The sequence below is a fragment of the Mercenaria mercenaria genome, chromosome 6 (assembly GCF_021730395.1).
Source record: "Mercenaria mercenaria strain notata chromosome 6, MADL_Memer_1, whole genome shotgun sequence".
In the NCBI taxonomy this organism is placed as follows: domain Eukaryota; kingdom Metazoa; phylum Mollusca; class Bivalvia; order Venerida; family Veneridae; genus Mercenaria; species Mercenaria mercenaria.
In genome coordinates this window covers 30,083,927-30,111,907 of record NC_069366.1, presented here as the reverse complement: position 1 = coordinate 30,111,907, position 27,981 = coordinate 30,083,927, and the positions used below count along the sequence as shown (strand labels likewise).

Sequence of the window (27,981 nt, the reverse complement as noted above, 5' to 3'; positions counted from 1 at the left end):
TTTGTTAAATTTGGTTTAAATTTAAGCACGAAGTTTTCATCAATTAGCTCGAGCTATAGTTCATTGGCGGTTTACTACACAAAGCGGTAACACGCAGGTTCGCCAAATTCTGGCATAGTATTTGCAGAAAAATGAGAAGATGGTCTTAATGTCATTTATTCTGTAAAACAAAACATCACTGAAATATTTCTGTAAGAAATTCATCGATTTATAATTTGATGACAGTTCACGGACATTTTTTTCATATTGTTTTTGTTCTGTTTGGCACAGTTATTTTATCTACTAGAAACATTGATATTAGTAAATACTCGGAAAGCAGGGGGTGGAGAGAGCCTTTTCGCTGGTCAGAGCCTCGGATTCTCCCTACCTTCCCCCTCATATATAAAAATATTATAGAAATTAGAAATGAGTTAGGGTTGGGGCAGCCGGCCCGCAGCATACGATTAACCTGTCTTTCTGGGTAGTTTTTAGAAGAAATTAAAAAAAAAAAGCGTTTGCACAGTAGGCGTATGTGTATATAAACTTGATTTTATTAGTGAACATACATTATTTTTTATTATTAAATATACATTTTTGCATTGATTTGATTTCATCATTTTAGAATTATTTTATTGTCGTGACTTAAATGGCGCTTACAAATTGCTGATCTTTATTCGGGGTACAGTAAAGAAAGTCTTCTTTATCAAAAGGTTTGGCTCAAGTCAGTTCTAATTTCATTTTAATTTTTTGTCCGTGTTGTGAGCAATATTTCATGATCCACAAAATATTTTATTATTGTATACTACGGCAGTATCAAAAATAAAAGCTCACTTGTCTCGGTTGACCTTCTCGTATCTGCAACCTCGCGCTCGGTAGGTCATCTCTTATTATTAGTGTTACCGGGCGGGCGCCCTTTAACCGTTAGAGGGGGCCTTGACCATGTGGCCGGCTATTCACCTGGTCCATGGATTGACTGTGTCTTATATAAACAGGGTTATTCAATTTATCGGCCATACGATTATTAGTGATCAGTCAAAAGTTGCATTTATTATATGTAGGTGTAGGTCCGTACATATTATATAATTTGTGGATCACTTTGCTACAAACCTCTAACACATGAGTTATGTTGAAACAGACATGTAAATCCCCCATGTTTTCTTACGTTTCCAGTCTGTCGGTTTGCTCAGTCAATCGCTTGGATGGATTATATTATTAATTGTAGCATAGTTTGCTATAACCATTGCCTCGCACCGTGTCCGTTTGTTCATATATAAGTATACATTAAAAACAAATTTTTCAATATTTTATTTTGTTTTGTGCGTTTGTTAGCTGAAGACTTTCTTAACTTACATCTGATTTTATTTTGATCTTAGTGTTATGTTTCATTTCGTATTTACTTAACTTAGGAATAATATTTTTGTTGATATATCATCTCATGCCATAGAGATCTCTGAGAGCATCTTTGCCTCGTTTCTCATTGGTGCGATTTACTAGAACCTACAATTTCCTATTAGGTCTGGTATATTCTGCGCTTATTTTCATAGTTTTCTGCACCTTCGCGCTGCTATGTTGCTTCCGCGCATTTTAGCTGGAGCTTTGTCCTTCATATTTCCTCATAAGTTTTCATATATACCATGCTATATATTTACAATATGCCATAATTTTCATTTAAAAATTTATAATAAAGTCACGGCCTTATCCCACATAATCTTGTTTTAAGAAGCGATGAACTCCTTTATGCAGTCAGACCCGTACTGTAGACAACCTTCAAATACATATAACTTGCTTACTAAAGTCACACTTTACCTGTCTTGAAAAATTCAAGTTTTCACAAATATCAGCATTTTCAGTCCCCAAGGGAGGTTTTGCCGGCGGGTTTGACTGTATAATTATATAAATACGCTAGCACCCACCAATAAATTAAGGTGGGAAATGAGCTAGTACTTTATCTCGTACACGACTATGTCTCTTAATTATACAAAGGGTATCAGTACTTTTTTGTCTGGTGGCGCCAGTGGAATGGTTGTAAAATTTAAAGCTGACAACGGTGTTCCTTTGACTTAACCCTTAGCCTGCTGGCGGCAAGTGATTCTGCCTTTGCGACCAGTGCAGACCAAGATCAGCCTGCACATCCGTGCAGTCTGATCATGGTCTGCACTGTTCGCTATTCAGTCAGTGAATTTTAAGTGAACACCCCTTAAAATAATAGATGGTATAGCCCAGATTGAATGATGGACTAGTCCATTTTAGAAATTTAGCAGGCTAAGGGTTAAGTATCCTGGTTATCAGAATAATTGTTTACAGATAATGCTTTTGGTCTTGATCCAAAACCTGTATTTAATGTAATAAGTTCCAAAACCACCATTAGACATTGACATACGAGTTTTAGCGTTAGTTTTTGAAAATATGACAATAAAAAAATTGACAAAATCCCTAAAATGTATGAAAGAAATAAAAAAAAAGTGCAAAGGTAAGAGTGCACAACTATATGGGAAGTATTTTTAACAAATAACATGTACACGATAAATCAGCAAACATACCGTGCGCTTTTTAACATATTTATACAATTATTTTATTTATGCAATGATATTCTTTACAATTAATTCATATAAACACTCAAGATTTCGGAATTTTTCATTGGCATCTTCATAAAGTATAGCATTAAATTTCATATTGATTGTTTAAGCTATACAACTTACGTATATTTCTATCCATAAAAATTCGGGTATTTCCGTATTTTTAAGAAGCTACATTATATTCCGTTATGTTCATTCCGAAGCAAGTTTTAACACTTGCGATAAACCTGCAGGTTTCATTTGGAGCCATGGTTTTGGTGTAGGTCATGATTTCCAACGATTTCCTCCGCTAACTGTTCGCTGTGGTTATATGAGGAAAAGAACATGCTGTTGCCAGGGTGCTTGAATGTGCTAACAAAATCGTCGGCTTTAGTATGTTATTCTTTAAAAGCGCATCTGCTTTAGTAATCTCATGATATTCTTTTAAACGCATCGGCTTTAACACTGACATATACTGTAAAATACCTCGGTGAGTTGGTGGGAAACATGCGCAACTAACATAACAAGGCAGTCTGAAAGACAGCTAAATCCCCCGCCACTGCTATGGATAGTGAAAGGGTAAACCTTTGATTTTAGCTGTGACCTTGACCTTGAACTGACATGGCTGACTCATGAATTCTGCACAACGTCTTGATGAGGTGATCATTTGACCCAAGTTTCATGAAAATCCTTCACGTGGTTTAGGAGATACAGAGCTGAAACCTTTGACCTTCAGTTGTGACCTTGACCTTGAGTTGACATGGCGGACTCATGAGTTCTTGATGGGGTGATCATTTGACCCAAGTTTGATGAAAATCCTTCAAGGGGTTTAGGAGATACAGAGTGGACACAAAATAGAAGGCTCAACCCTTCGACCCTTAGTTGTGACCTTGACCTTGGGCTGGCATGGTTGACTCATAATTTCTGCACATCTTTTTGATGAGGTAATCATTTGACCCAAGTTTTATAAAATTCCTTCAAGGGGTTTAGGAGATATAGAGCGGGCACGAAATGGAAGGTTCAAACCTTTTATCTTCAGTTGTGACCTTGACCTTGAACCGACATGGCTGACTCATGGGTTCTGCACATCGCCTTGATGAGGTGATTGTTTGACCCAAGTTTGATGAAAATCCTTTAAGGGGTTTAGGAGATATAGAGCGGACACAAAATGGAAGGCTCAAACCTTTGACCCTAAGTTGTGACCTTGACCTTGAGCCGGCATGACTGACTCATAGGTTCTGCACATCGTCTTGATGAGGTGATCATTTGACTTAAGTTTTATAAAATTCCTTCAAGGGGTTTAGGAGATATAGAGCGGACACAAAATGGAAGGCTCAAACCTTTGACCCTAAGTTGTGACCTTGACCTTGAGACGGCATGGCTGACTCATGGGTTCTGCACATTGTCTTGATGAGGTGATCATTTGACCCAAGTTTTATAAAATTCCTTTAAGGGGTTTAGGCGATATAGAGCGGACACAAAATGGAAGGCTCAAACCTTTGACCTTGAGTTGTGACCTTGACCTTGAACCGACAAGGCTGACTCATGGGTTCTACACATCGTCTTGATGAGGTGATCATTTGACTAAAGTTTCATGAAAATCCTTCAAGGGGTTTAGGAGATATGGAGCGGACACGAAAGTGTTACGGACAGACGGACGGAAGGACGGAAGAACGGACGGAGACCATTCCTATGACCCCCCACCACTTGTGGCGGGGGATTAATAAAGAAACAGAACAAAGGGAGTAAAATATTCACATTTATTAGAAAAACTGATCATTTAAGAATGATTTGAATAATAACATGCAAATAACGACCATATTTACATCACAAAGCAAAGGAAATTAAATTAGTATCAATTTAAAGAATAAATAACTATATTTTCATTATATGAAAACATTTACGTTGGCAGCATGTTAATAAGTATGACTATGATAAAAGAAAATGTACTGATTTAAAATGAAAATATGAATAATGTTATCATGGAAGATGAACGTAGATGGATCTTGGTATTGAATCAATTTAAGGTAATTCTGCATGTTTGCTTTACCGGAAGTAATGGCGTATCGTTATTTATCCGGGAAACGTAGAATAAAGCCTGGACTCGGCAAAAATGACATCTGGTGAATGAAATTAGTAACACGACAACGTTACTGTCTATGTGATATCAAAACATTTGACACGTATAATAATTCTAAAAATGTCAAAATCCAGCTTGAAAAGCGCCGGTCTCTATTCAAAGACAATGGTCTGTCAGGTAAGTGCTTATATGTGATGTCACACATGTGACATTCTTAGTTTCTTATGGGAAAATATAATATGTATTTTATACCTATATGTCATCATGTTGTTGCAGCCATGTTAAGAATTAAGATATTATTATTACCCACAGATAAACAGTCGGTTCAATAGTATAAAGTCAAAAGTGCAATGAAACTGGGCATTTATATAAATGTAAATAAAATTGCAAACATTATAATTCTACAAACTTGCAGTTAAGACTTAGTTATGTCAAAAGAGAAATATCTGTATTAAAATGGGGATGTGGGGCATTTAAGCTTCATATAAATTTGCAGTTCAGGCAAAAATTATCTAAAACTTATAAATGAGAATTATTTGTATAAAAAAAGAATTGGGGCATTTACCTAGATCATATATAAACACTAAAAAATAGTTTTCAAAATATCTCAGAAAATTATGAAACCAAAGTAGAAAAAAGAATGTTACACAAAATTAAGAAATCAAAGTAGAAAAAAAGCTAAAACAATACCATATATTCACTTCTGCGTGAAGCTTTATTGTGAAGAAACGGAAAATTGTGAGCACTATTAACTTCTTTAGTAGCCGCTGAACGATGAGAAGCAGTCTTTCCAGAAGTTTGACTATAAGTTGTATTTTGTGCAGAAACTGGACGATGGGTTGTTGCTTTTCCAGTATTTGGACGATGGTTTGTTACGTTTCCAGAAGTTGGAAGATGGGTTGTTGCTTTTCCAGAAGTTGGAAGATGAGCTGTTACGTTTCCAGAAGTTGGACGATGGTTTGTTACGTTTCCAGAAGTTTGAAGATGGGTTGTTGCCTTTCCAGAAGTTGGAAGATGGGTTGTTGCTTTTCCAGAAGTTGGACGATGGTTTGTTACGTTTCCAGAAGTTGGAAGATGGGTTGTTGCTTTTCCAGAAGCTGGAAGATGGGTTGTTGCTTCTCCAGAAGTTGGACGATGCTTTGTTACGTTTCCAGAAGTAGGAAGATGGGTTGTTGCTTTTTCAGAAGTTGGAGGATGGGTTGTTACGTTTCCAGAAGTTGGACGCTGGGTTGTTACGGTTCCAGAAGTTGGAAGATGGGTTGTTGCTTTTCCAGAAGTTTGACGATTGGTTGTTACGTTCCCAGAAGTTGGAACATGGGTTGTTACGTTTGCAGAAGTTGGACGACGGGTTGTTGCTTTTCCAGAAGTTGGATGATGGGTTGTTACGTTTCCAGAAGTTGGACGATGGGTTGTTACGTTTCCAGAAGTTGGAAGATGGGTTGTTGCTTTTCCAGAAGCTGGACGGGTTTGGCGATAGGTAGTTGCTTTTCCGGAAGTTGGACTATGGGTAGCCGTTCTCACAGTAGTTGGACTATTAGCCGGTTGTCTAGAAGCTGGACGATGAGATGTTACTTTTCCAGAAGTTGGACGATGAGTAGATGCAGTTCCAGAAGTTGGACGGTAGGTAGTAGCTTTTCCAGAAGTTGGACTATGAGAAGTTGCTTTTCCAGAAGTTTGACTATGGGTAGCCGTTTTTACAGTAGTTGGACCATGGGTAGCCGTTTTTACAGTAGTTGGACTATTAGTTGAAGTTTGTGATGGAGCTGGACGATGAGATGTTGCTTTTCCAGAAGTTGAGCGATAAGTAGGTGCAGTTCCAAAAGTTGGACGATGGGTTGTGGCTTTTCCAGAAGTTGGGCGATAGGTAGTTGCTTTTCCAGAAGTTGGGCGATAGGTAGTTGCTTTTCCAGAAGTTGGGCGATAGGTAGTTGCTTTTCCAGAAGTTGGACGATGAGTAGTTGCTTTTCCAAAGGTTGGGCGGTAGGTAGCTATTTTTCCAAAAGTTGGGCGATAGGTAGTTGCTTTTCCAGATGTTGGACGATGAGAAGTTGCTTTTCCAGAAGTTGGACTATGGGTAGCCGTTTTTACAGTAGTTTGACTATAAGTAGCCATTTGTGCAGAAGCTGGACGATGAGATGTTGCTTTGCCAGAAGCTGTACGATGAGTAAGTGCAGTTCCAGAAGTTGGACGATAGGTAGTTGCTTTTCCAGAAGTTGGACTATGGGTAGCCGTTTTTACAGTAGTTGGATCATGGGTAGCCGTTTTTGCAGTAGTTGGACTATTAGTTGAATTTTGTGTTGGAGCTGGACGGTGAGATGTTTCTTTTCCAGAAGTTGGGCGATAAGTAGGTGCAGTTCCAGAAGTTGGACGATGGGTTATTGCTTTTCCAGAAGTTGGGCGATAAGTAGGTGCAGTTCCAGAAGTTGGACGATGGGTTATTGCTTTTCCAGAAGTTGGGCGATAAGTAGGTGCAGTTCCAGAAGTTGGACGATGGGTTATTGCTTTTCCAGAAGTTGGGCGATAAGTAGGTGCAGTTCCAGAAGTTGGACGATGGGTTATTGCTTTTCCAGAAGTTGGGCGATAAGTAGGTGCAGTTCCAGAAGTTGGACGATGGGTTATTGCTTTTGCAGAAGTTGAGCGATAAGTAGGTAAAGTTCCAAAAGCTGGACGATGGGTTATTGCTTTTCCAGAAGTTGGACGACGGGTTGTTATTTTTCCAGAAGTTGGGCGATAGGTAGTTGCTTTTCCAGAAGTTGGACGATGGGTAGCAGTCTTTAAAGTAGTTGGACGATGGGTAGTTGCTTTTCCAGAGGCTGGACGATTATTTTTTGCGTTTAAAGCTGGTTTATTATTATTTAGGGCATTTAAATGTTGTGCATTTTTAATTTGTTTGTGTAAAGCTCGTATATTGCTACGTGGTGCAAGTAGAGCCAGTTTATTGTTATTTGGTGCATTTAAACGTTGCGTATTTTTGTTTTGTTTGTGTAAAGGTCGTATACTGTTACTTGGTGCATTTAAAGATTGCGTATTTTTGTTTTGTTTGTATGAAGTTGGTATATTGTTATTTTGTGCGCGTAAATTTTGTCTATTGCCTCGTGCTTCATGCGTAAATGGTTTATTGTTATTTGGTGCATTTAAAGGTTGCATAATTTTACTTTGTTTGTGTAAAGATCGTATATTGTAACTTGGTGTATTTAAAGATTGTATATTTATGTTTTGTTCATGTATAGCTTGTTTATTTGGTGCGCGTAAATTTTGTTTATTGCTACGTGCTGCATGTAGAAATGGTTTATTGTGATTTGGTGCATTTAAACGTTGCGTATTTTTATTTTGTTTGAGTAAATCTCGTATATTGTTACTTGATGCATTTGAAGATTGTATATTTATATTTTGTTCATATATAGCATGTTTGTTGTTATTTGGTGCGCGTAAAGTTTGTTTATTGCTGCGTGGTGCATGCACAGCTTGTTTTTTGTTATTTGTTACATTTAAACGTTGTGTAGCCTTGTTTTGTTTGTGGAAAGCTCGTGTATTATTATTTGGTGCATGTAAAAGTAGTTTATTTTGATTTTGTGCCTGTAAATCTGGTATATTATTATTTCGTACGCGCAAAACTGCCATTTTGCTATTTTGTGGGTGTAAAGCTGGTATATTGCCATTTCGTGCGTGTACGTCTGGCGTTTTACTGTTTTGTGCGTGTAAAAGTGGTATATGTGCGTTTAAAACTGGTATTTTGGTATTTTGTGCGTGTGAAACTGGTATATTGTTAATTTGTGCGTTCAGAGCTGGCACATTATTATTTGGTGCTTTTAAAAGATGTATATTTTCATTTTGTTTGTGTAAAACTGGATTATTGTTTTTTGGTCCATGTGAAAGTAGTCTATTTTTATTTTGTATCTGTGAAGTTGGTAAGTTGTTATTTTGTGCGTTTAAAGCTTGTATTTTGTTATTTTGTGGCTGCAAAGCTGGCTTGTATTTATTTCGTGCATTTAGATCTGGAATAAAGTAATTTTGTGTGGGTATGTTTTGTTTCCAAATAGAAGGAGAAATTTCGATAGCGCTCGCTACAGAGCGGTCAAGTGCAGCTGCTTTTTCCGCGTCATGTTTTGCCGACGCTCTTGTTCTACCATCACTTTGTGGTGAGGGTAGTAATCTACTGACAATGCGTTTTGGTACAAAGCTCCCTTCTGGCTCAAAAGGTTCTGCCATGAGTCCAAAGGTATCAATAAACGAGTTTTTCAATCTGTATCGACCATTGTTGTAGTCAGTTCTTCGAGAATGACTGACGCAGACATTCTTGATCTGGTGGCAATACAGATAGTTCGATCCACAGTTGGGGCAATGCGGTCTTTTCGCATAATTGTACCACGAATCAGTCCAGTAACTTCTTAGACCGTCTGCATTCTTTAATCCGTTGAATCCATACATAGGGTCGTTTGGGTCATGCCCTGGTCCTCCAGTATTTACAGCATATGCTGTTTCCGGATTAATTCCACAGGAGAGTTTCTGACGCAGACGAAATTTGTGCCATAACAAATCAACAAAGGCGAGGTACATGTAAAAAACTGGGTCAAAAGCTGCAAAGTGTCTGTCAGAAATGTCGCCACCAACCCAGTTAAGAACGCCGTTGAAGTGGAACTCCATAACATAATCCATTTCTTCTTTGTTTGTTAGATTTCGCAGTGGAAACACAATATCCTAAAATGAAAACAGATCTTTTAAATAATTGATAAAGTTTCATGTGTAAGTGTATGTGTAAAGTTTTGTGTAAATGGCAAATTCTTTTAGATGTTTATTACTGTGTACACCGAGAAACAGGCCTTACTTACATCTGTGTTGCACCGAGTAAGAATTCTGTGGATCGTATCGTCGCCAGTTAGTTTCCCCCTCGTGTTACTGGCGTATTCTCTCCATAGGTTACCCCGAGATGTTTTCCACTTTGCAAATGGTCCAGTTACAACATCGCCATAGCCGTTTCCGGCAAACTCTTTAGACCAAAGGATAGAGTTGGCCGGATTGTCCATCATATCTTCCAGCGATACGTCCAAATAAGGCAGACTCACAGTTTTGTCTTCAAGTCGAAGTTCATCTTCAAACCTAGACGCATAAACGTTACTGAGATAATAACAAAATTATATGATCACTTAAATCAAAGTTTTACGACTTGCCATGTAGTGGAAAAAAAACGTTTTGGTACGTGACTATAAACAAACCCCCAAACACCAGCTGAACAACGCTGACAATATTTAGGCCATTTTCCTATCATTGTTTATATCATTTACAGCAAACTTTAAAACATCGAGGTATGAAAGTTTATACAATCAAACTATAATAGTATTAACAGACTCATCCATTTGGAACTTTAAGAAACGGTAATCTCAGTCAGCATAGCATTTAATGTGATTAAGCGAAGTAGTAGCAGACAGTTTGCTTGAGCCTGCAGAGCGAATGAAAATGAAATATACAACACCTCGAACATTCGTGTCATTAATGTGTATTGTTTCAAATATTATGTTGTAGGGTAAACACATGCGGTGTGCACACTCCAACACACGCGCGGTAGTCACACTCCAACATATGCAAACACATGCGGTGTTCACGCTTATTTACGTGCGCACGGCAATACGTATTTTCGTAATGTATCTATGAACTTACATTGCAAGGAATACTCTGTTCCAAGCCAGGAATGAAGCGCCACCATGTACAGTTTTTACCGCCTCCTTGTGAAGCAATGCATATTTTAGCAAAACGCCTTTCTGTAAACGATTAAAATGATGAATTAAGGAATATTTCAGCGCCAACTGCTATATTTTTTTTCTCCATTCAAGGTTAGCTGACATTTGTTTCGGTTAAATATCGATTTAATCCAGTTACAGAAATTCTTTTTCGTGTCATAACGTAAAGTATACGACGATACAACGACTTTCTACTTATAATCAAGGGAACTAAAATTCAAAGACTTGTGTAACTTTAAGTAAACTTTTAAACAGCTCATCTAAAAGAAATTTTAGCAATTATTGTCTTACCTTGTACAGTTTCACAAATGCATTGTGTAATCGATGTCTTTCCTTGTCTGTGTATTGCCTGTATTCTTTCCTGGTTCGAAACCCTGTTTTAGGCTGCGGAATACCTTTTACAACATTTGTTTTAGATATTATCGAAAAATAGCGGAGATCCTTGGTTGTAAGCTTTTGGTTCGGTTCGTATAACCATAGCAATCGTTGAAGACAGTCTATTTTAGCGGATTTCTGAGATATTGGATGTTTCTGAAAAGTCATATTAAGCATATTATTATGCATACAAACTAAAATAAATGTCACATAAAATAAACAAAATGCTATATGGCAATTCTTTAAAGAATTACAAGGGAATCTGATCGACTTCAACAAATATTGCATAAATATAAGATGGTATTATCGTTACTTTATTTGCACTATTTAAAGCCCTATGTCACATATCCTATTCCACAGCAAACCCTGTATATCAAACCTTTCTGTGTAATAACTTGAAGTTGACACGAATTTAGATGGATTCATTTCACTCGAATAAAGTAGATATAAACACTGTTGGAGAAGGGGAACAAATGTATTTATGAAGCCAAATCATTTATTTATATAATTACAGGTAAAACTTAGGAATAACTGGTAATTAGTTATTAAGAAGTAATTAAGTTATTACGAAGTAAATAAACAGTAAACACTAAAACACCGAGTTTGACAAAAATATTACGTTTTTAAACAGAACAGAAGAGAAACAGATATTTCATTAATAACACATATCTTGTTAATACAACATGAGATTATTCATATAATACAATAAACGTGATAAGCAAAATGACTTTTAAGTATCTGCAGAGAATGAACAGATCTGATTTTAAACATTGGGATGTTACAAGAATATTACAACGATGATGCTAATCTTGTTATACTAGTATACTGTTATATACATAATGTTAACACAAACAAATGCCCAGCGATGTGCTTACTTTTCAATGCAATAAAAACGTTTGACTTGCAGTTTCCTAAATCTAGTGATTTGTACATAGAAATGATATAACACGTTCACCGAAATCATAATATTCAATTGTTGTTGGAGTAAGCAAATAAATAAATAAATAAGAGCAAAGGAAAAACGATTTAAAATCATGATGTTATGTTTATAATAAAAAATAATTAATAAATCAATATAACAATAATACAATGAAAATGTATTTTTATTTACCAATGATTCTGCATAACAGTCGTTGACAAAAACTGGAACTCGGAGACAAACTTCACTTCTAGCTTTGCCGGGCGAAGGCTTACAATAGCCAGGATGAAGCATAAGTAAAATTGAAAATACTGTAGTATAAACTGTAAATCCCATTGTATACTCTGTCTATAATACAACTTTAAATATAAAGATTCTTATATCTCTTAAACAGCCCAAATAACACCAAAACAGTTAGAAGCAACTGCTAGCATCAACACGTCTGTACCAACCAGTCCATAGTCAGCCAGCTATTCAATGTATTAGTGTGTGTTTTGTCTTTGAATATCTTATTTGTTCTTATGTTGGTGTATTTATAGAGAATACAGCCAAATGGTTTCAAAATAATTATCAATAAGTTCACTTTTACGACCCAGTTATTATTTCCTTTAGTGACACTTTAATATGGCATTGCACTAAAGGACGTTTTAAAATCAATAAATTATTTATATTTTCATCGAATCTGAAATGAAACATTAACAAAGCTAAAGGTTAGTACGTTTATGTATAGTTTGTAGGTAATAAATTTATTGTTAACTTAATTCTAAATATTCAATGCCGATCTTTGAACTTACGTCACGAATTAGTACAAAATGTGGTTTGATAATGTATCATAGTTATTTATCAAGTCTGCTATAAACCACGGTAATTAATATGGTTGTCAATTATTGGTCCAGTCAAAGTTCATCACTACCAAATTAGTTCTAATGTTAAACAGTCCCAACCAGTCTTCTTTTCCTATTGTTTCTTTTACTGTACTGTGAGGGGCCTCCGTGGCCGAGTGGTTAATGTCGCTGACTTCAAATCACTTGCCCCTCATTGATGTGGGTTCGAGCCTCACTCGGGGCGTTGAATTCTTCATGTGAGGAGGCCATCCAGCTGGCTTACGGAAGGTCGGTGGTTCTACCCAGGTGCCCGCTTGTGATGAAATAATGCACGGAGGGACACCTGGGGTCTTCCTCCACCATTAAAGCTGGAATGTCGCCATATGACCTATCATGTGTCGGTGCGACGTTAAATCCAACAAAAAAAATTTACTCTACTGTGTTTTAGTATGTATGTGTAGCATTTTGTCGAAATACACATGTACCTGTTAAATGCTGTATAAAAACATTACGTGGAGTAATCTAGACGGTTAAATTGTATTTAATGAAGTGTAGCTTTCTTACATAAAGGTTAACACCCACTTTCCTTTTTTCTGTAGTAGCGATGTAGCTTTTCAAGGGAATATCTAAAAATTTGACGTTCGAGAAAATGTCGAAATAACGTTTTTAAGTAAGTGGATTTCATTTCAAATTGAACATAGCCGGATTTAGTGGAGATATACCTTAAAAAATAAAATGATTGTAGTAGTATAGTTAACCAGTATTTGTCTGAAAGATGACCGGTCAATAGAAGCACCATATGAATGGAGTTAATTCTGTAGAAAGCTTTGCAATCCCCTTATTAATTAATATTTACATTCAATATAAGTTTACAGCAGAGGAAACTTCCCGATTCGGAAATCAATTTAAGGTTTACCCTACTTCTTACTTGTTACTAAATATGGTTATTTGTTTCCCGTTCGGAAAGCAAAATCATCATTTCTGACTTGTTTCAATTCAAAAGGCCCGGTGCGTCAGTGTCTGTATGGTGTCATTAATTTGAACTCTGATACTCTATCTAAATTTCTAACGTTCAGAGTTTTCTTTAGTGCCTTAATCAAATATTGATTTTACTTCGATATTTAATTTCAGAGTTTCCCGAACAGGAAATGTAACTTCTCAATCGGAAAACCCAGCTATGTATATTTACATTGCATTGCATTCAGTCAGAATTATGTCACTGTTTCCACTTAGAATGTTGTTTGTAGGTTTTTGTTCATATGAAGCTTTTTATGATGCATAGTATGGCATTAAATCATTTTGGGAGCAACATAACATTTAAAACAAGAAGTACATATGTATGGGTATTAACTGAGTATTTGTCAGGAATAAGTGTTGAAACATCTCTAAATTTTATTTTGTTTTAGCAGTTCTCAAGCAGGGCAGTGTTAAAAGTGTTGTATCGGTAATATTTGTGTTACTTAAGTACTCTATAAAAGAAAAGCAATTCAATATAAATCTGTTTTGGAAATTAAGTTTACAGTGATGGAAATTTTGAAATTGAGTAGTTTCAGTGATAAACAACAGTTTTTAAGGATATTCAGAAATATTTGAAAGGCTGAAATTAAGATACCCCTAGATATATTTCATTTAATGATGCAATGCGTATTTTTTGCGCACTGTGCCTATTCAATGAAAAAAATAAGAAAAAGGGTGATTTTGCTTCCTGAAACTGAAGCAAATTTCTAAATTTAGTATACCGTTTCCGTTCAGGAAGTACTGGAAAAAAAGTAGTTGACTTCCCGATTAGGATGTTTCCCCAATTGATCTAATATAGAAAAAAGGCAATCTTTTCGTAGAAAGAACAACGTTGGGATTTGTTGCAAATCATCCAAAAGTCGCTAGGGCGATTCATGGATTTGTAATAAGTCCCAAACTGGTTTACACCCGTCTAAAAGCACAAAATTAACATTGATTTTTTAATTAATATCAGGCCCAAATGCTGATATTATGAGAAAGGCTTGTACTTGGCATGTGTAGCGTTTTCACTTGTCCATATATCATAACCTTTCTGAAATTAAACAATAATTGTCATTAAAAGTAAATTTTAAGCAGATAAATTGACATACATGCAACAAAGTTTGATCTGCAAATATCTCGAGAAAATGAATTTCGAGACGTTAGTGTTTAAAAAATATTAAGAAGTTAAAATGTTCATCTATTTCTATAGCAATTTTGTGATATGATATATCGTATCAATATGATATATCGTATCAGTAATGTGCATGGTGTTGTAAACAGGCGAGTTGTGTTGGTTGTTACCGGCACTGTGTTGTAAACAAGTGAGTTGTAGGTGCATTGGGAAAACTTTGTTGGTTGTTACTGGCACTGTGTTGTAAACAGGCGAGTTGTATAGTTGCATTGGAAAAACTGTGTTGGCTGCTTCTTGCATGGTGTTGTAAACAAGTGAGTTGTAGGTGCATTGGGAAAACTTTGTTGGCTGCTTCTTGCATGGTGTTATAAACAGGTGAGTTGTAAGTGCATTGGAAAAACTGTGTTGGCTGTTTCTTGCAAGGTGTTGTAAACAAGTGTGTTGTAGGTGCATTGGAAAAACTGTGTTGGCTGCTTCTTGCATTGTGTTGTAAACAAGTGAGTTGTAGGTGCATTGTAAAACTTTTGTTGGCTGCTTCGTGCATGGTGTTGTAAACAGGCGAGTTGTAGGTGCATTGGAAAAACTGTGTTGGCTGCTTCTTGCATGGTGTTGTAAACGAGTGAGTTGTAGGTGCATTGTAAAAATTATGTTGGCTGCTTCTTGCATGGTGTTGTAAACAGGTGAGTTGTAGGTGCACTGGAAAAACTGTGTTGGCTGCTTCTTGCATGGTGTTGTAAACAAGTGAGTTGAAGGTGCATTGGGAAAACTGTGTTGGTTGCTTCTTGCATGGTGTTTTAAACAGGCGAGTTGTAAGTGCATTGGAAAAACTGTTGGCTGCTTCTTGCATGGTGTTGTTAACAAGTGAGTTGTAGGTGCATTATTGCTAGAGCTCAAAATATGATAATGGTTGTGTTTTTTTAAAACAAAAACATGAAGGATCGCTTTTATGTCTTACAAACCTTGATAGAGTGAGTGAGTGAGTGAATGAGTGAGTGAGTGAGTGAGTGAGTGAGTTGGGTTTTACGGCTAATCGACACAAACTGGTCAGATATCACAGAAAAGAAGCCACATTGAAAACGCCAACTGTAAAACATTTATGTAAAACATACCTAAAACATCCATGAAAAAATGTAAAGCACACTGCATAATGTAAAGCATATCTAAAATCATTCATGTAAAAATGTAAAGCATATCTAAATCATCCATGTAAAAACGTATATACGTATGTGTTAAAATATCAGCTGCAAACATAATAATATTGCAAAAGATGTAAATAAAAATATGAAATGTTAGATTTTTTGATAAATTCCTATCTGCTTTAAAAACGATAATATATTTCCAAATGAAACGTTTTCAAATAACTCTCTCAAAGATTGAACGTCACAATATGTACTGCGTTATGCAGCAAAGTCTAAACAGTCGATTAAAATATGTTTAATAGTTAGCGGTGTTTGACATGGTACACATTCGGGTTGATCTTTATTCAAAAGATAAGAATGAGTCAAACGGGTATGACCTAGTCGACAGCGAGAAAGAACAACTTCCTCCCTGCGAACAGAGATGTTCCCTTGGTGCCATTCCCCTAGAGTAGGTTTGATATCAAGAAGTTTATTGAATGAAGTATTGTTCCATGACTTCATTGCCATTTAGATAATATGTATTTGTTTATATTAGGCCTAAAATCGGTATTTGGTAATTTCAAATTAGATTGTGATAATGAAAGGGATTTCTTTGCTGCAATATCAGCATCCTCGTTTCCATGAATACCAACATGACTGGGAATCCAACAAAACATGATAGACTTTTTAAAGATAGTTCATGAACCCTGAGAAGAATGTTTTTTATGAATGGATTTTCCATATTTCGGTTATGAATTGACTATAAAACAGAGAGCCAGTCGGAAAAGATAATAAATTTTTCTTCACTATTTTTAATATAATTTAATATTGTTGCATTATTTAGCAAGCGTAATTTTGACTGACGAAGGAGGCTGACAGCAGCACAGCCAACCTTTGAATAATCTTTTGAAACGTCTGTGTAAATTGCAAAATAGTCCTTGTAAGTGGACTTGATTTCGTGATATTTGGACTTTAATATTTCAGGGTTTCTAAAGGCAGTTTTCAAATCGAAAAGAACTGTAGGGGCATGAAGGGTCCATGGTTGTGTATCTGGAACTGAATTTTCTTTAATACCATCGAATTCAAAGTCAGTTTCATTCATAAAAGATATTACACGAAATCCAAACGGCTTGATTTGTTTGTTTTTTTCCTCATATGAATCGGAGTACTTTGGTTTAAAAATAGTTTTATGAGCAGGATTGGTTGGCAGCCAGCCTTAAAGCATATTGCAATAAACGTTTTTCTCGGCGTGTGTAAAGAGAGGGTTCGTTTGCTTCAGCATTACGTTTGTGTACATAACACATATAAAGCTATATAAAATGTTTCCAAAATACATTCATGGATTCTGTATTCTTTGTATGTCTTTTAAAGAAATATTGAATTACAGTTTTTGAATGATTTTATCAAGTACGTGTCCGTCTAAGGATAATGGGTAATACTCATGTTTTACAAGTGTTTCTATTTTTGGTATTATTTCTGTATATAAAGTGTATAATAATGCACACTTTTTGTTTCAACTTGCAAATAAGCTAATGTTGCCTTCAGCAAAGTATTTTTGTTTCACAAAACCACAGTTATAAGTGATAGAAAACGATTGGTAAAAACCAAATACGAAATAAAAGAAAACGTAACTTCTCAAGTCAAAGTGCCGGATGTCACCGTCAAAGCACACAGACCTTAATCCAAACAAATCCAAATCCAAATCAAATACAAATCGAACATAATAAAAGCTATTTTTAGCTTTTTCGTCATCAAAATCTTATTCAAATACATATGGGCCGTTCCATGAGAAAACCTGTGTTAGTGGCATGATATAATTATTACATGATTTAGTAGTTTAAAGTACTGGAAAATCATTGTTTTTCCTATGTTGTTGCAGAGAACAGAAACTAATGTAACTCAGTTATCTAAGGTAAATCAAATTCCTCCATATTTTTTCCTATAAATTTTATTTGTGTTGACATGGCAACAATGCCTTCGGTGACGTAGCTAAAAGCACTGTAGCTCTTGAAATAGTGAAGATAATCACTTCAAATTTTCAGATTTGAAAGGTAAAAGAATGTTCTTCATGCATATTGTGTATCTGAATTTTGAAAGTTTTGTTACTTGTAAGGTTTTCTCATGTAACGCCAAATATTTTTCATCTTTAAGATAATCCATTAAAAACATTTATAAGAAGTCCTTGATTGGTTGAGTCTGTTCGTGGGTAATAATGAAATATGCTACACATCTTATTGCCCCGAGCACCGGTTCAAGCACAAAACTGAAATCATTCCATGTAGTATATTTGAACTACTTTTTTAGACAAGTCAATTTCTCTCATACCCTTTCTCAGAACAGTTCCAATTAAACTTTCCTTGCCTTCAGTTAATCAAAGCCTTGAGATGTCATGAATGGGACTATTGTGTGTAGCACATAAACATCCTTTGGAAGTGATTTGGAATAAAATAAAGTTTCTATATGATTGTCAGAATCACACTTGTAACTTTGGTAGCGGGTAAACCTGCAACCAAAAATCCTAGTATTCACGTCGATATTATAAATGATTATGAGGTAATTCATATATAATTAGTCGATATCTGATAAAAGATTATCATAAAAATGCTTTCGTCATGTTTGAAGAAGATATCACTGTTTAACTTTCATTTAAAATACATTTTAAATTATGGAATCAGCTAAATCCTGTTTTAAAGAACTGAAAATACTTCTACAACATGCTTGCGTGTTTTTTCTCAGTTATTGACTATTTTGATCGAGTATAATGAAGGCTACTTGAAAATTTACAACAGGCAACAAAAAACTAATGGGTGAATTCATAACTCAATGGAGGCTGTCTTTACAAGCCTATTTTGCAGGGCTTTTATTGTTTCAATATCAGCCTGACATTTTTAAAAACATTTTTATAGTCTTGACATTTTTCTTTGTGGTTTTATTTTTTAAATGCTCCGGTCTTGAAAAAAGAAGAGCACATGGCATGACATTTACGGATAGTTTTCTGCTTGTAATGCTCAAATTTTAATATAATGAAATGTCAAACGTTACCATTTTATCAAACACATTGCCCGAGCCAAGTAACTAGAAACAACCACAAAATTAATAACTTCTCAAAAACGTAGATTAAGATTTTGTGGTGTGTTATGAATCATCAATACGATATTGGTTTACGCTTTTGGAATGGTTATTCAAAACAAACTATTGTGGAAGGCACTATTTTCTGCTGTCACATTTTCTTATTTGAATCACTATAAAAGGAGATTCGAACATAATCTTTGTTATCTAAGACGAAATTAAAACACAAGAAGGGCTTAACATTCCAACAGTTACACAGAAATCTATAAGCAGATACATTGGGAGCATAGGACTCAACCAAGCAGATTAAAAACACACTCGGTTCTGTTTATGTGAGTTAATAAAATTTGCAACACCACTCGCGCACACTACACAGGTTTAATTCTATCATACATTAAATGGACAAAATATCTCAAACGACCAGAAATTATAACAATACGAGTTATGGTGTACTTCTTGTTTATTTTACGTCCGTATCTGTGACACGATTTGGAAAATACAATGGTATGTTGTGGTTACAGAAATCAATGCTGAATCGTTGAAACAAATCGCCAAGGGTGTTTGCCACTGCATTCAAACGGACCGTGCAGTTTTTATACCCCCCTTCGAAGAAGATGGGGTATATACTTTTGCAGATGTCGGTCGGTCCGTAGACCAATCGGTTTCCGGGTGATAACTCAAGAACACTTAGGGCTAGGATTATGAACGTTGATATGGAGGTTGATATGGAGGTTGATATGGAGGTTGGTCATGACCAGCATATGATCCCTAATGATTTTGAGGTCAGTAGTCAAAGGTCAAGGTCACAGTGACCCAGAACAGCTAAACGGTTTCGGATGATAACTCAAAAACGCTTGGGCCTAGGATCATGAAATTGATATTGAGGTTGGTCATGACCAGTGGGTGACCCTGATTGATTTTGAGGTCAGTAGGTCAAAGGTCACAGTGGCTAAACGGTTTTTGGAAGATAACTTCAGAATGCTTGGGCTAAGGATCATGAAAGTTAATATGGCGGTTGGCCATGACCAGCAGATGACCCCTATTGATTTTGAGGCAATAGGTCAAGGTCACAGTGACCTAAACAGTTAAACGATTTGTGGATAATAACTTGAGAACGCTTAGGCCTAGGATCAAGAAAGTTGGTAAGGAAGTTGGTCATGATCAACAGATGCCGCATATTGACTTTGAGGTGGTCAACAGGTCAAAGGTCTAGGTCACAGTGACATGAAACAGTTAAACCGTTTCGGGACGATAACTTTAGAAAACTTGGGTCTAGGATCATGAAGGTTGATAGGGAGGTTTGTCATGACCAGCAGACCCACTTTTGATTTTGAGGTCAAAGGTCAAGGTCACACCGACCCAGCCCAATTAGACCGTTTCCGGACATTAACTTGAGAACGCTTTGGCCCAGGATCACGCAACTTAATAGGGTGGTTTATCATGACCAGCAGATTGCCCCTATTGATTTTGAGGTCAGTAATAAAAGGTCAACGTCACACTGACCAAGAACAGTATAACTTATTTTGCCAAATAACTAGAAAATGTTTTGGTCTATACGGCTGGTAAATAATCTCACAATTATTGATTTGAGTATATGAAATGTCCAGTGCAGGCAATGACCAAATAATCTCTGTTCCTTGTGCAATTACTGAATGCATCAAGCGGGGACATTTCATGTTCTACGAGCTCTTGTTAAAACCAAAAAGCACCACTTTGTAGTGTACCATTTCGTTGAGATATTCTCCGAAATATTGCAAAGTTAATGAAATTTTCTTTACGTTTATTTTCGTTGAATGGTTACACATTTGGTAATAATCATATACACAGCATTTATAAGAAAGAACATGTCATTTAAATTTCAATTTGTCTAAGATTAACATAAAATCGAGCTGTGATGCATTGTTTTATGGATGTAAATAATAATTTAACTAATCAAAGGGTATTGACAAAGCTTATTTGCATAGTACTAGATACATAAATAATTACATCAATAATAAATGAATTAAAATAACACAAGCACCTTCACAGAATTGACTGTGATAATTTATTTAAATCAGCAATAGTGTATGTATGATATTTCACACCGGCGTTTAATTTTGTGAATAATTAACACACGGATGCAAAGGCGAATCATATTCGAAATATATTATATTTGACAGTCTTAAACTTGGACTTTTTGTTGTTACCATTTCTGGGCCAATGTGATCACGTAGTCCATTTAAGGTAGCTTTGTTTAAATCTGCACTCATTTCAGGATTTTCACGAACAAACAAACTGAATATGTTATTATTTGTTCTTGACTGCACGGACTCAAAAGCAACCATAACAGCATTTTTAGAATGTAGTGTGGCCGCTGTAAAAATGTTGACTTGCCCATGGATTCAGTGTAATGCAGGCCCCATAAACACAGATCACCTCTCTAAATTCCTTTTTATTTAGTTCTGCCGATTGTTTTCTCATTTAGGACAGAGCAATTATATTATCTGGGGACAATACGCCGCTTTTCATAGAATTGCACACTGTGCATCATTGAAGGTTCCATGTGCACCGCCGTATGAATACATCTGCGGATGACTAAATTATATTTTAGTACTTACAACATGTAAATGTTGAGTTTTGCCCAACCCGGGGCTACAGGGCGTGGACGGTAGCTTGCATTTCCACTACCGTTCATGAACTGCCTCAATTAAACGGAGCTTGCAGCATTTTCGTTTATGTCGTGTTGGGCGACCTGTGGTTTCCACTTTTTTATTTTACTAGTACCTCTGGTACCGTAAAATCATGGACTACATTTTTCATTTTAGCAGGGGCTATATGGGGATTGAGACAGTGATGGGAAATGCATCACGCACCTTTCACAATCTCTCGTAAACCTTCGCAAACATAGTCTTTAGATTTGATAACATATCACGACATTTGTGTCATGTGGTGTATGAATTCGGTCAATCCATATTTGGCTTCCGTGTACAAAATGTAGTTATAATGCAGTCAACTTCGATCATAGGGTCCATTCAGTGATTCTGTCACGTAGTTCTACTAAGTGCTATGCTAGGAGGCGAAAGAAATGAGGCACGTTATTTGACCTCTCACCAAATCAAGCATTTTACGTTATATGGTACCAAATTTAATTAGTCTAGAAAATAAGTCATATTATTATAGATACTAAAACTATTTTAATAGTAATAATAGCCATTGCATTGTAAAAAAATATAGATGTATTATGGTAGGGTAAAAGAGAGGTTGGGTGCTCACCATAAACCGGTTTTAGCTCCCCAGTAGTGTTTCCACCACTGTCCGTTCCAATGCGGTGCCCCACTTTATTTGCTTTGTCCTAGTGTTTGCTTTGTTAGGAATTGTGTTAGAAATGTGCACATCTGCGTGCTATGAGATTCGTTTTGGGGAGGCTGCGTTTTGGAACATTGATGTTACAAATCACGGGACAGTGTAAATAAGTTATCTCCACCAGGTGAGACCCCGACATACGCAAAGGCAGCAGAAGGCATTTAATGTAAAACACAAAATGCTCTTGTATATTTATATAAATGCATATACACTCAATGCCTTTGCAGAAGACAGAGCAACAAGGAAAACTCCCTTAAGGGCCCGATAAAACAGGCCAGAAGACAGAAGTCAAAATAGCACAGTCCCGGTGGGATTTAAGAACTACCCATCATAGTCCTCCACCTGTTCAGTCAGGAAAGCATAGCGTCCAACTGTTAAAGGGCTGAACACCAAGCATGCGGTGCGTCTCAAAATAGTTGGGTCATAACCTCTTTTAATAAAACGTTTAATAACTTTATACCTCTTACAGATACTGCCACGAAACTTTTTTCTTTAAATAGGAATCTTATTCAAGTTTATTTTCACAAGAATAATAATTAGCAATTAGGTTGGTATTTTAGTTTTATATGTTCATGTTAATCATTTTCTAAGAAATGCAAGCATAAAACATACTAATATATATACTTTCGTATGTATGGAAACTTATTTAAATGTGAAATCATTACTAATCATTGACATTATTAATTAATAATTGTCAAGTAAATTATAATTGGAAACACAGTTTGATCCCCTAGCTTTCATTCGTCTTATCAACGTAACATTGAACTGACAGAAGCAGGATAAATAGAGATACATTTAAATAACAAATTGAAATATAACATGAATAGAGACAATATGATTAATTTAATTTATTGTTGATATCTATCACTCACTAATTATGTCACAATGTTTGACAAGAGCGTTACGGTTGTAATAATACATCATATATCAGCTAATCTTGGAAGTTGATCATGTGTATAAAGGACTTAAAGTAATAGACAAACGGCAAATTACGAATACGCCGTATGCGATTTCGGTATTTTACGGGTCTTACCTAAAGTTATATGCCAATCTGATCACCTCGGCCTTTATGCTACGCAATAGACCGGAGAATACCCGATATTTCACGATTGTTTATATGCGCGTTGTCATTGGCTAAAGAGAATACGTAAACACACGGAAATTGCCGATCATTATCCCAATAAAATCTGTATGAAGATTCTTTGGAAGTATAGAATGCAACCAAGCAAAATAATAGCAGACTCAGTTTGACTGAGTCTGTTTATTAGAGGTTATGGACAGTACAACATCCCTTACGCCTTCTAGCATCGGCTTAAGCGTGACAATTATTCAATATATTAGCGTATTAAACAAAGCCCGTGCCGTCATTTAGATCAAGTGTAATAAATTACCAAAAAATGCAGGCCTACTATGAAAATATCACAGAAAATGAAAGAAGTAGCCAGTGATGAGCAAAAAATGTTTAATGTGGTAAGTTTTAATACCCGGACTCCAAATATTTGACTTTATGTAAGAAGAAGACTTTTTGAAAAAAGTCCATCAATACTTAAGTGACCGCCAGATTTTAGCTGAAAGATGATCACTGGTTTTACCCTAAGGGGTATCAAATGTTCAAAGACTATAGATTTCACTCTGTTTTATTAATTAACTATAGTACTTAACGGTTGTTTATATGAAACTTTCATAATCAAGGCAGATTACCTCCGTTACCCAGTTACAAATGCTTTTCAATTTTGAATGTAAAAATTAACAAGTCTAATTATTATAAGTTAAACATAGTTGTCTGTACAGGCTTAATCAAACTGAGCCTGCAACATTTTCATTTTTGTGTTGAACTACCTGTGGAGTTTCCACTTATTTTAAGATGCAGTTTCCATATGACGTCATTATAGACCTTTAACATTTCATATTGATCTATCATGCTTACCACTTAAAAAGTACAGCACTAGCAAAATTACTTTATCGAATAATGTAACTATGGCAGTGGCACGGTACAGTTCGATTACTAGGTCATACGTGTTTACCGGTTTTCAAACCAAAATTTCTCTACTTACAAAATGACCTTTCTACTTTCTGATTCTGTTTTGTTTTAGCTTGAGCTCACCTTTTTCTTACACTAGAAACACTAAATTATTGAAGCCGGAGTTAAGGTAACAAAACTCAATGTTTAATGTTTACAAACATGATGTTTACAAAAACGAACTGTACATAGTTATCTTCATAATAATGCAGTGTAGGTCACTTAATACTTCTATAACTACTGGCTGAAATCTATTGAATGAAATGTATGATGTCTGTGTATAAAAGCAGTGACAGACATAAGTATTTATAAGTCCTACTTGTGAAGGACCTCAATTGTTTTCGTTTTATATTCCATAACCTTTCTTCTGTTGATATGTTGCGGTCTTGAAAGGAAGTGCAAATGCAATAACATGCTTATAATGCTTCATTTAAATGTATCCTTCAATATCAATTTGTTTCATTTCACGTAAATAATATGTCAAATCATTACAATTCTGTTTGACATGCTGTCAATGAAATGCGATGAATAAGTGACAAATGACTTTGACAGGAGCAATCCGTGGAGTACCTAAAGATGGTTATGTAGGCATCCTATTGGCATTTTCCTGCCATACCTGAAGCAATTTAAAATGAATTATGTCTCCCCCATAGGTGGGGGAAGAAATATTATTTTTGCCTTCGCCGTATGTCTGTCCGTCCGTCCGTCCGCCCGCATTAAACATCCGGCTTTCACAGGGCAAACTGCTGGCCGGATTTCGACGAAACTTCACAGGACTGATCAGTACCAAGCCGAGTTGTGCATATCATCGGCATGTTCCGCTTCGCTGCATAAAATGGCCACCAGAGCTAAAGATAGAAAAATCTTGTCCGGCTTTCACAGGTCAAACTGCTGGCCGGATTTCGACGAAACTTCACAGGAGTGATCAGCACCAAGCGGAGTTGTGTATATCGCCGGAACGTTCCGCTCGCTGCACAAAATGACCGCCAGAGCAAAAGATAGAAAAATCTTGTCCGGCTTTCACAGGACAAACTACTGGCCGGATTTCGACGAAACTTCACAGGAGTGACCAGTACCAAGCCTAGTTGTGCATATCGCCGACACTTTCCGCTTCGCTGCACTAGATGGCCACCAGGGCTAAAGATAGAAAAATCTTGTCCGGCTTTCACAGGTCAAACTGCTGGTTTGATTTCGACGAAACTTCGCAGGAGTGATCAGTACCAGCCCTAGTTGTGCACGTCGCTGGCACGTTTTGCTTCGCTGCACAAAATGGCCACTAGAGCTAAAAATAGAAAAATCTTGTCCAGCTTTCACAGGTCAAATTGCTGGACAGATTTCAACGAAACATCACAGGAGTGATCAGTTCTAAGCCTAGTTGTGCAAATCTCCGACATGTTCCGCTTCTCTGCACAAAACGGCCACTAGAGCTAAAGGTATACATGGGGGGTGAGACATATGTTTTTGTGACAAAAACACCTTCTTGTTTAAAGTGTGATGGGTGTCTGTCTATGATTAATTTAGATTCGATGTAAATGGCTAGTCCATTAGATATGGAGATGAGATACTTTAGTTATCTCATCAAGGTCGAATTTTGTGGTGTCAAAACACTTTTCCCCTAAACAAGTATTGTTTTATTTCGGTTTGCCACATTTGCATATGAGTGATCTGAGGGTGTATTTTATCCACGGTAACGTGTAATTCCTGACCTAAAAGATCTGTCACCGTCCTGTTTAGCTAGTATTTTTGTGCCACGATTTGTATCCTGTACGAAATTTATCTTCGCAGTCTTCCGCTGATATTGTCAGAATGCGCCCAAATGATCCAGTTCAACTTCATTTTCATCGAATTCTAGCGGCTGAGCAATTTAAATTTCAGGTTTGAGTGATGGTTCCAGAGATGGTTCTTCTGATGGCACTGTTGCTGTTTCGGATGATTGAGTGGGCATCGATAGTGGCTGTTTCGTCATAGATGAGGTTTATTGAGGTCTGCTCAACCAAGGGCTAGAGGGCGTGGACGGTATCATGCATTTCCACTACCCACCATGACAGGCTCAATAAAACTGGGACTGCAACATTTTCCTCTTTTTTGTCGTGTTGAGCGACCACTTTCGTTTTGTTGGTTTGTACGGGCGATATTACCAGATCTTTTGCTGTGGCTAGCCCAAAGTATAGGCTCTCCTATCGGGGTGTGGTTTCTTTGGGATCAAGTTCATCTCTTCCATGATCTCACTTACGTTTCTGTATTGCTGCAATACCAGTGAGAATGGATTCTATGTGCTAAAAAACAAGGATAAATATCAAACAGGGAATATAATGTTCCAAAAACACAGGCTACCCAAAACGAAATCCACAGCGAGCACACGTGTACACTACAAACACACGCACGCACGCACACATGCACATACAAAGAGACATAACGAACAAATAAAGGAAAACAGTGGGGCACCGCCTTGGACGGTCAGTGGCAAAAACACCACTGGGGAGCTTAAACAGGTTTATGGTGCGCACCCAACCTCACTCTTATCCCCCACCGTGTTCAAAAGACACGGGGTAGTGTAAATAAAAGTAATCCCCGCCTGGTGCATCTCTATAACACAGGTCACAAAAACAAAAAGGCATGCATATAAAACACAAAAATGCTCCTGCCTGTATAAATATATAAAAAGCAAACCTTAAGAACCAAAAACGTATGTACTCAATGCTTTGCAGAAACAGTTACACAAGAGAAAACACCTTAAGGGCCGGCAAAACAGGCCAGTAGACAGATATCAAACATTCAGTCCTGTGGATTTAAAAACTGCTCAACATTGATGCCCCCCCCCCCACCCCCCCTTTCGTTAGACGCAATCGAAGAGGGAAGCGTGGTGTCCAACTCTAAACATGCAGGATGTCTCAAAACAATTTGAAAATTACCATGACCCAGTATCTTACGATTTGTAAACCACATCCCCATAAAAAACGGGGTTTGAAATACATTCTCGTAGAAGTGTCTTTAAATCACTGTTGAATTTTTAAACCAAATCAGAATTACGATAAAAAAATATTTACGCAGTTTGTAATAACGGTAGTCTTGCTGAAGAAGTTTACTTGTAATATATTGATTACGTTCATTGAAAACACGCTCTGGCAAACCGAATTAATTGAGAAATATATACCCCATAAGATGTAGCCTGCGGTACATCCCCATCCAAATGGGGAAAATTTACAGTACTAGAATTAAAATCATCCCTCTTGTCATAAACTTTGGTATGTATAATATTGACATAAATAGAGAGATGTAAATCTAAAAATGAACACACACACACACACACACACACACACGCGCGCGCACACACACACACACGCGCACACACCCCCCCCCCCCCCCCCCCCCCCCCCCAACCACACATAGAGGTGATTCGGGTCTCATTATCATCGTAAGTATTAGTTATATGAAAATACCTCAAGCGATTATGAAAATATGGAGCGAAGACCGCTAAATGTGACCATGACCTTTGACCTAGAGACCGGATCATGTGCTCTGAAATGACACAGTGACCACACCGCCTTAATATGTCTGCTGCATTGTAGAGACTATTACTGTTTGAAATAATTGTTACAGTTTCTGGTGCCCATATTGTCTCTACCTAATTTCTCATGTAAGAGTATTATGCACATTTTAAAAGTTCATTGGAGATATTCAATAATTTTGAAATGTATGATCTTAAAAGTGCATTATGCTGTAGATGACTTCCTGTTTTTCTTACTAGTACGATTTTGTTTGTAGAATATTTTGACGGTAAAAATTTGAATTTCCCATTTTTAGCTCCACTATTCGGAGAATAGGTGTACTATT

General features: G+C 36.6%; 1 protein-coding gene across 1 annotated transcript; it reads right to left on the bottom strand.

Annotated features, from left to right (window-relative positions):
• Positions 1-4,368: 4,368 nt before the first annotated feature.
• LOC123550577 (uncharacterized) lies at positions 4,369-15,325 on the bottom strand. Its single transcript, XM_053546739.1, has 7 exons — positions 14,769-15,325; positions 14,514-14,517; positions 11,836-11,991; positions 10,641-10,880; positions 10,270-10,370; positions 9,444-9,711; positions 4,369-9,312 (listed from the first exon to the last, which is right to left on the bottom strand). Exons 1-7 carry the CDS (start codon positions 15,323-15,325, stop codon positions 5,293-5,295), a joined length of 5,346 nt encoding a protein of 1,781 aa, XP_053402714.1. The 3' UTR covers positions 4,369-5,292.
• Between the last annotated feature and the right edge of the window lie 12,656 nt (positions 15,326-27,981).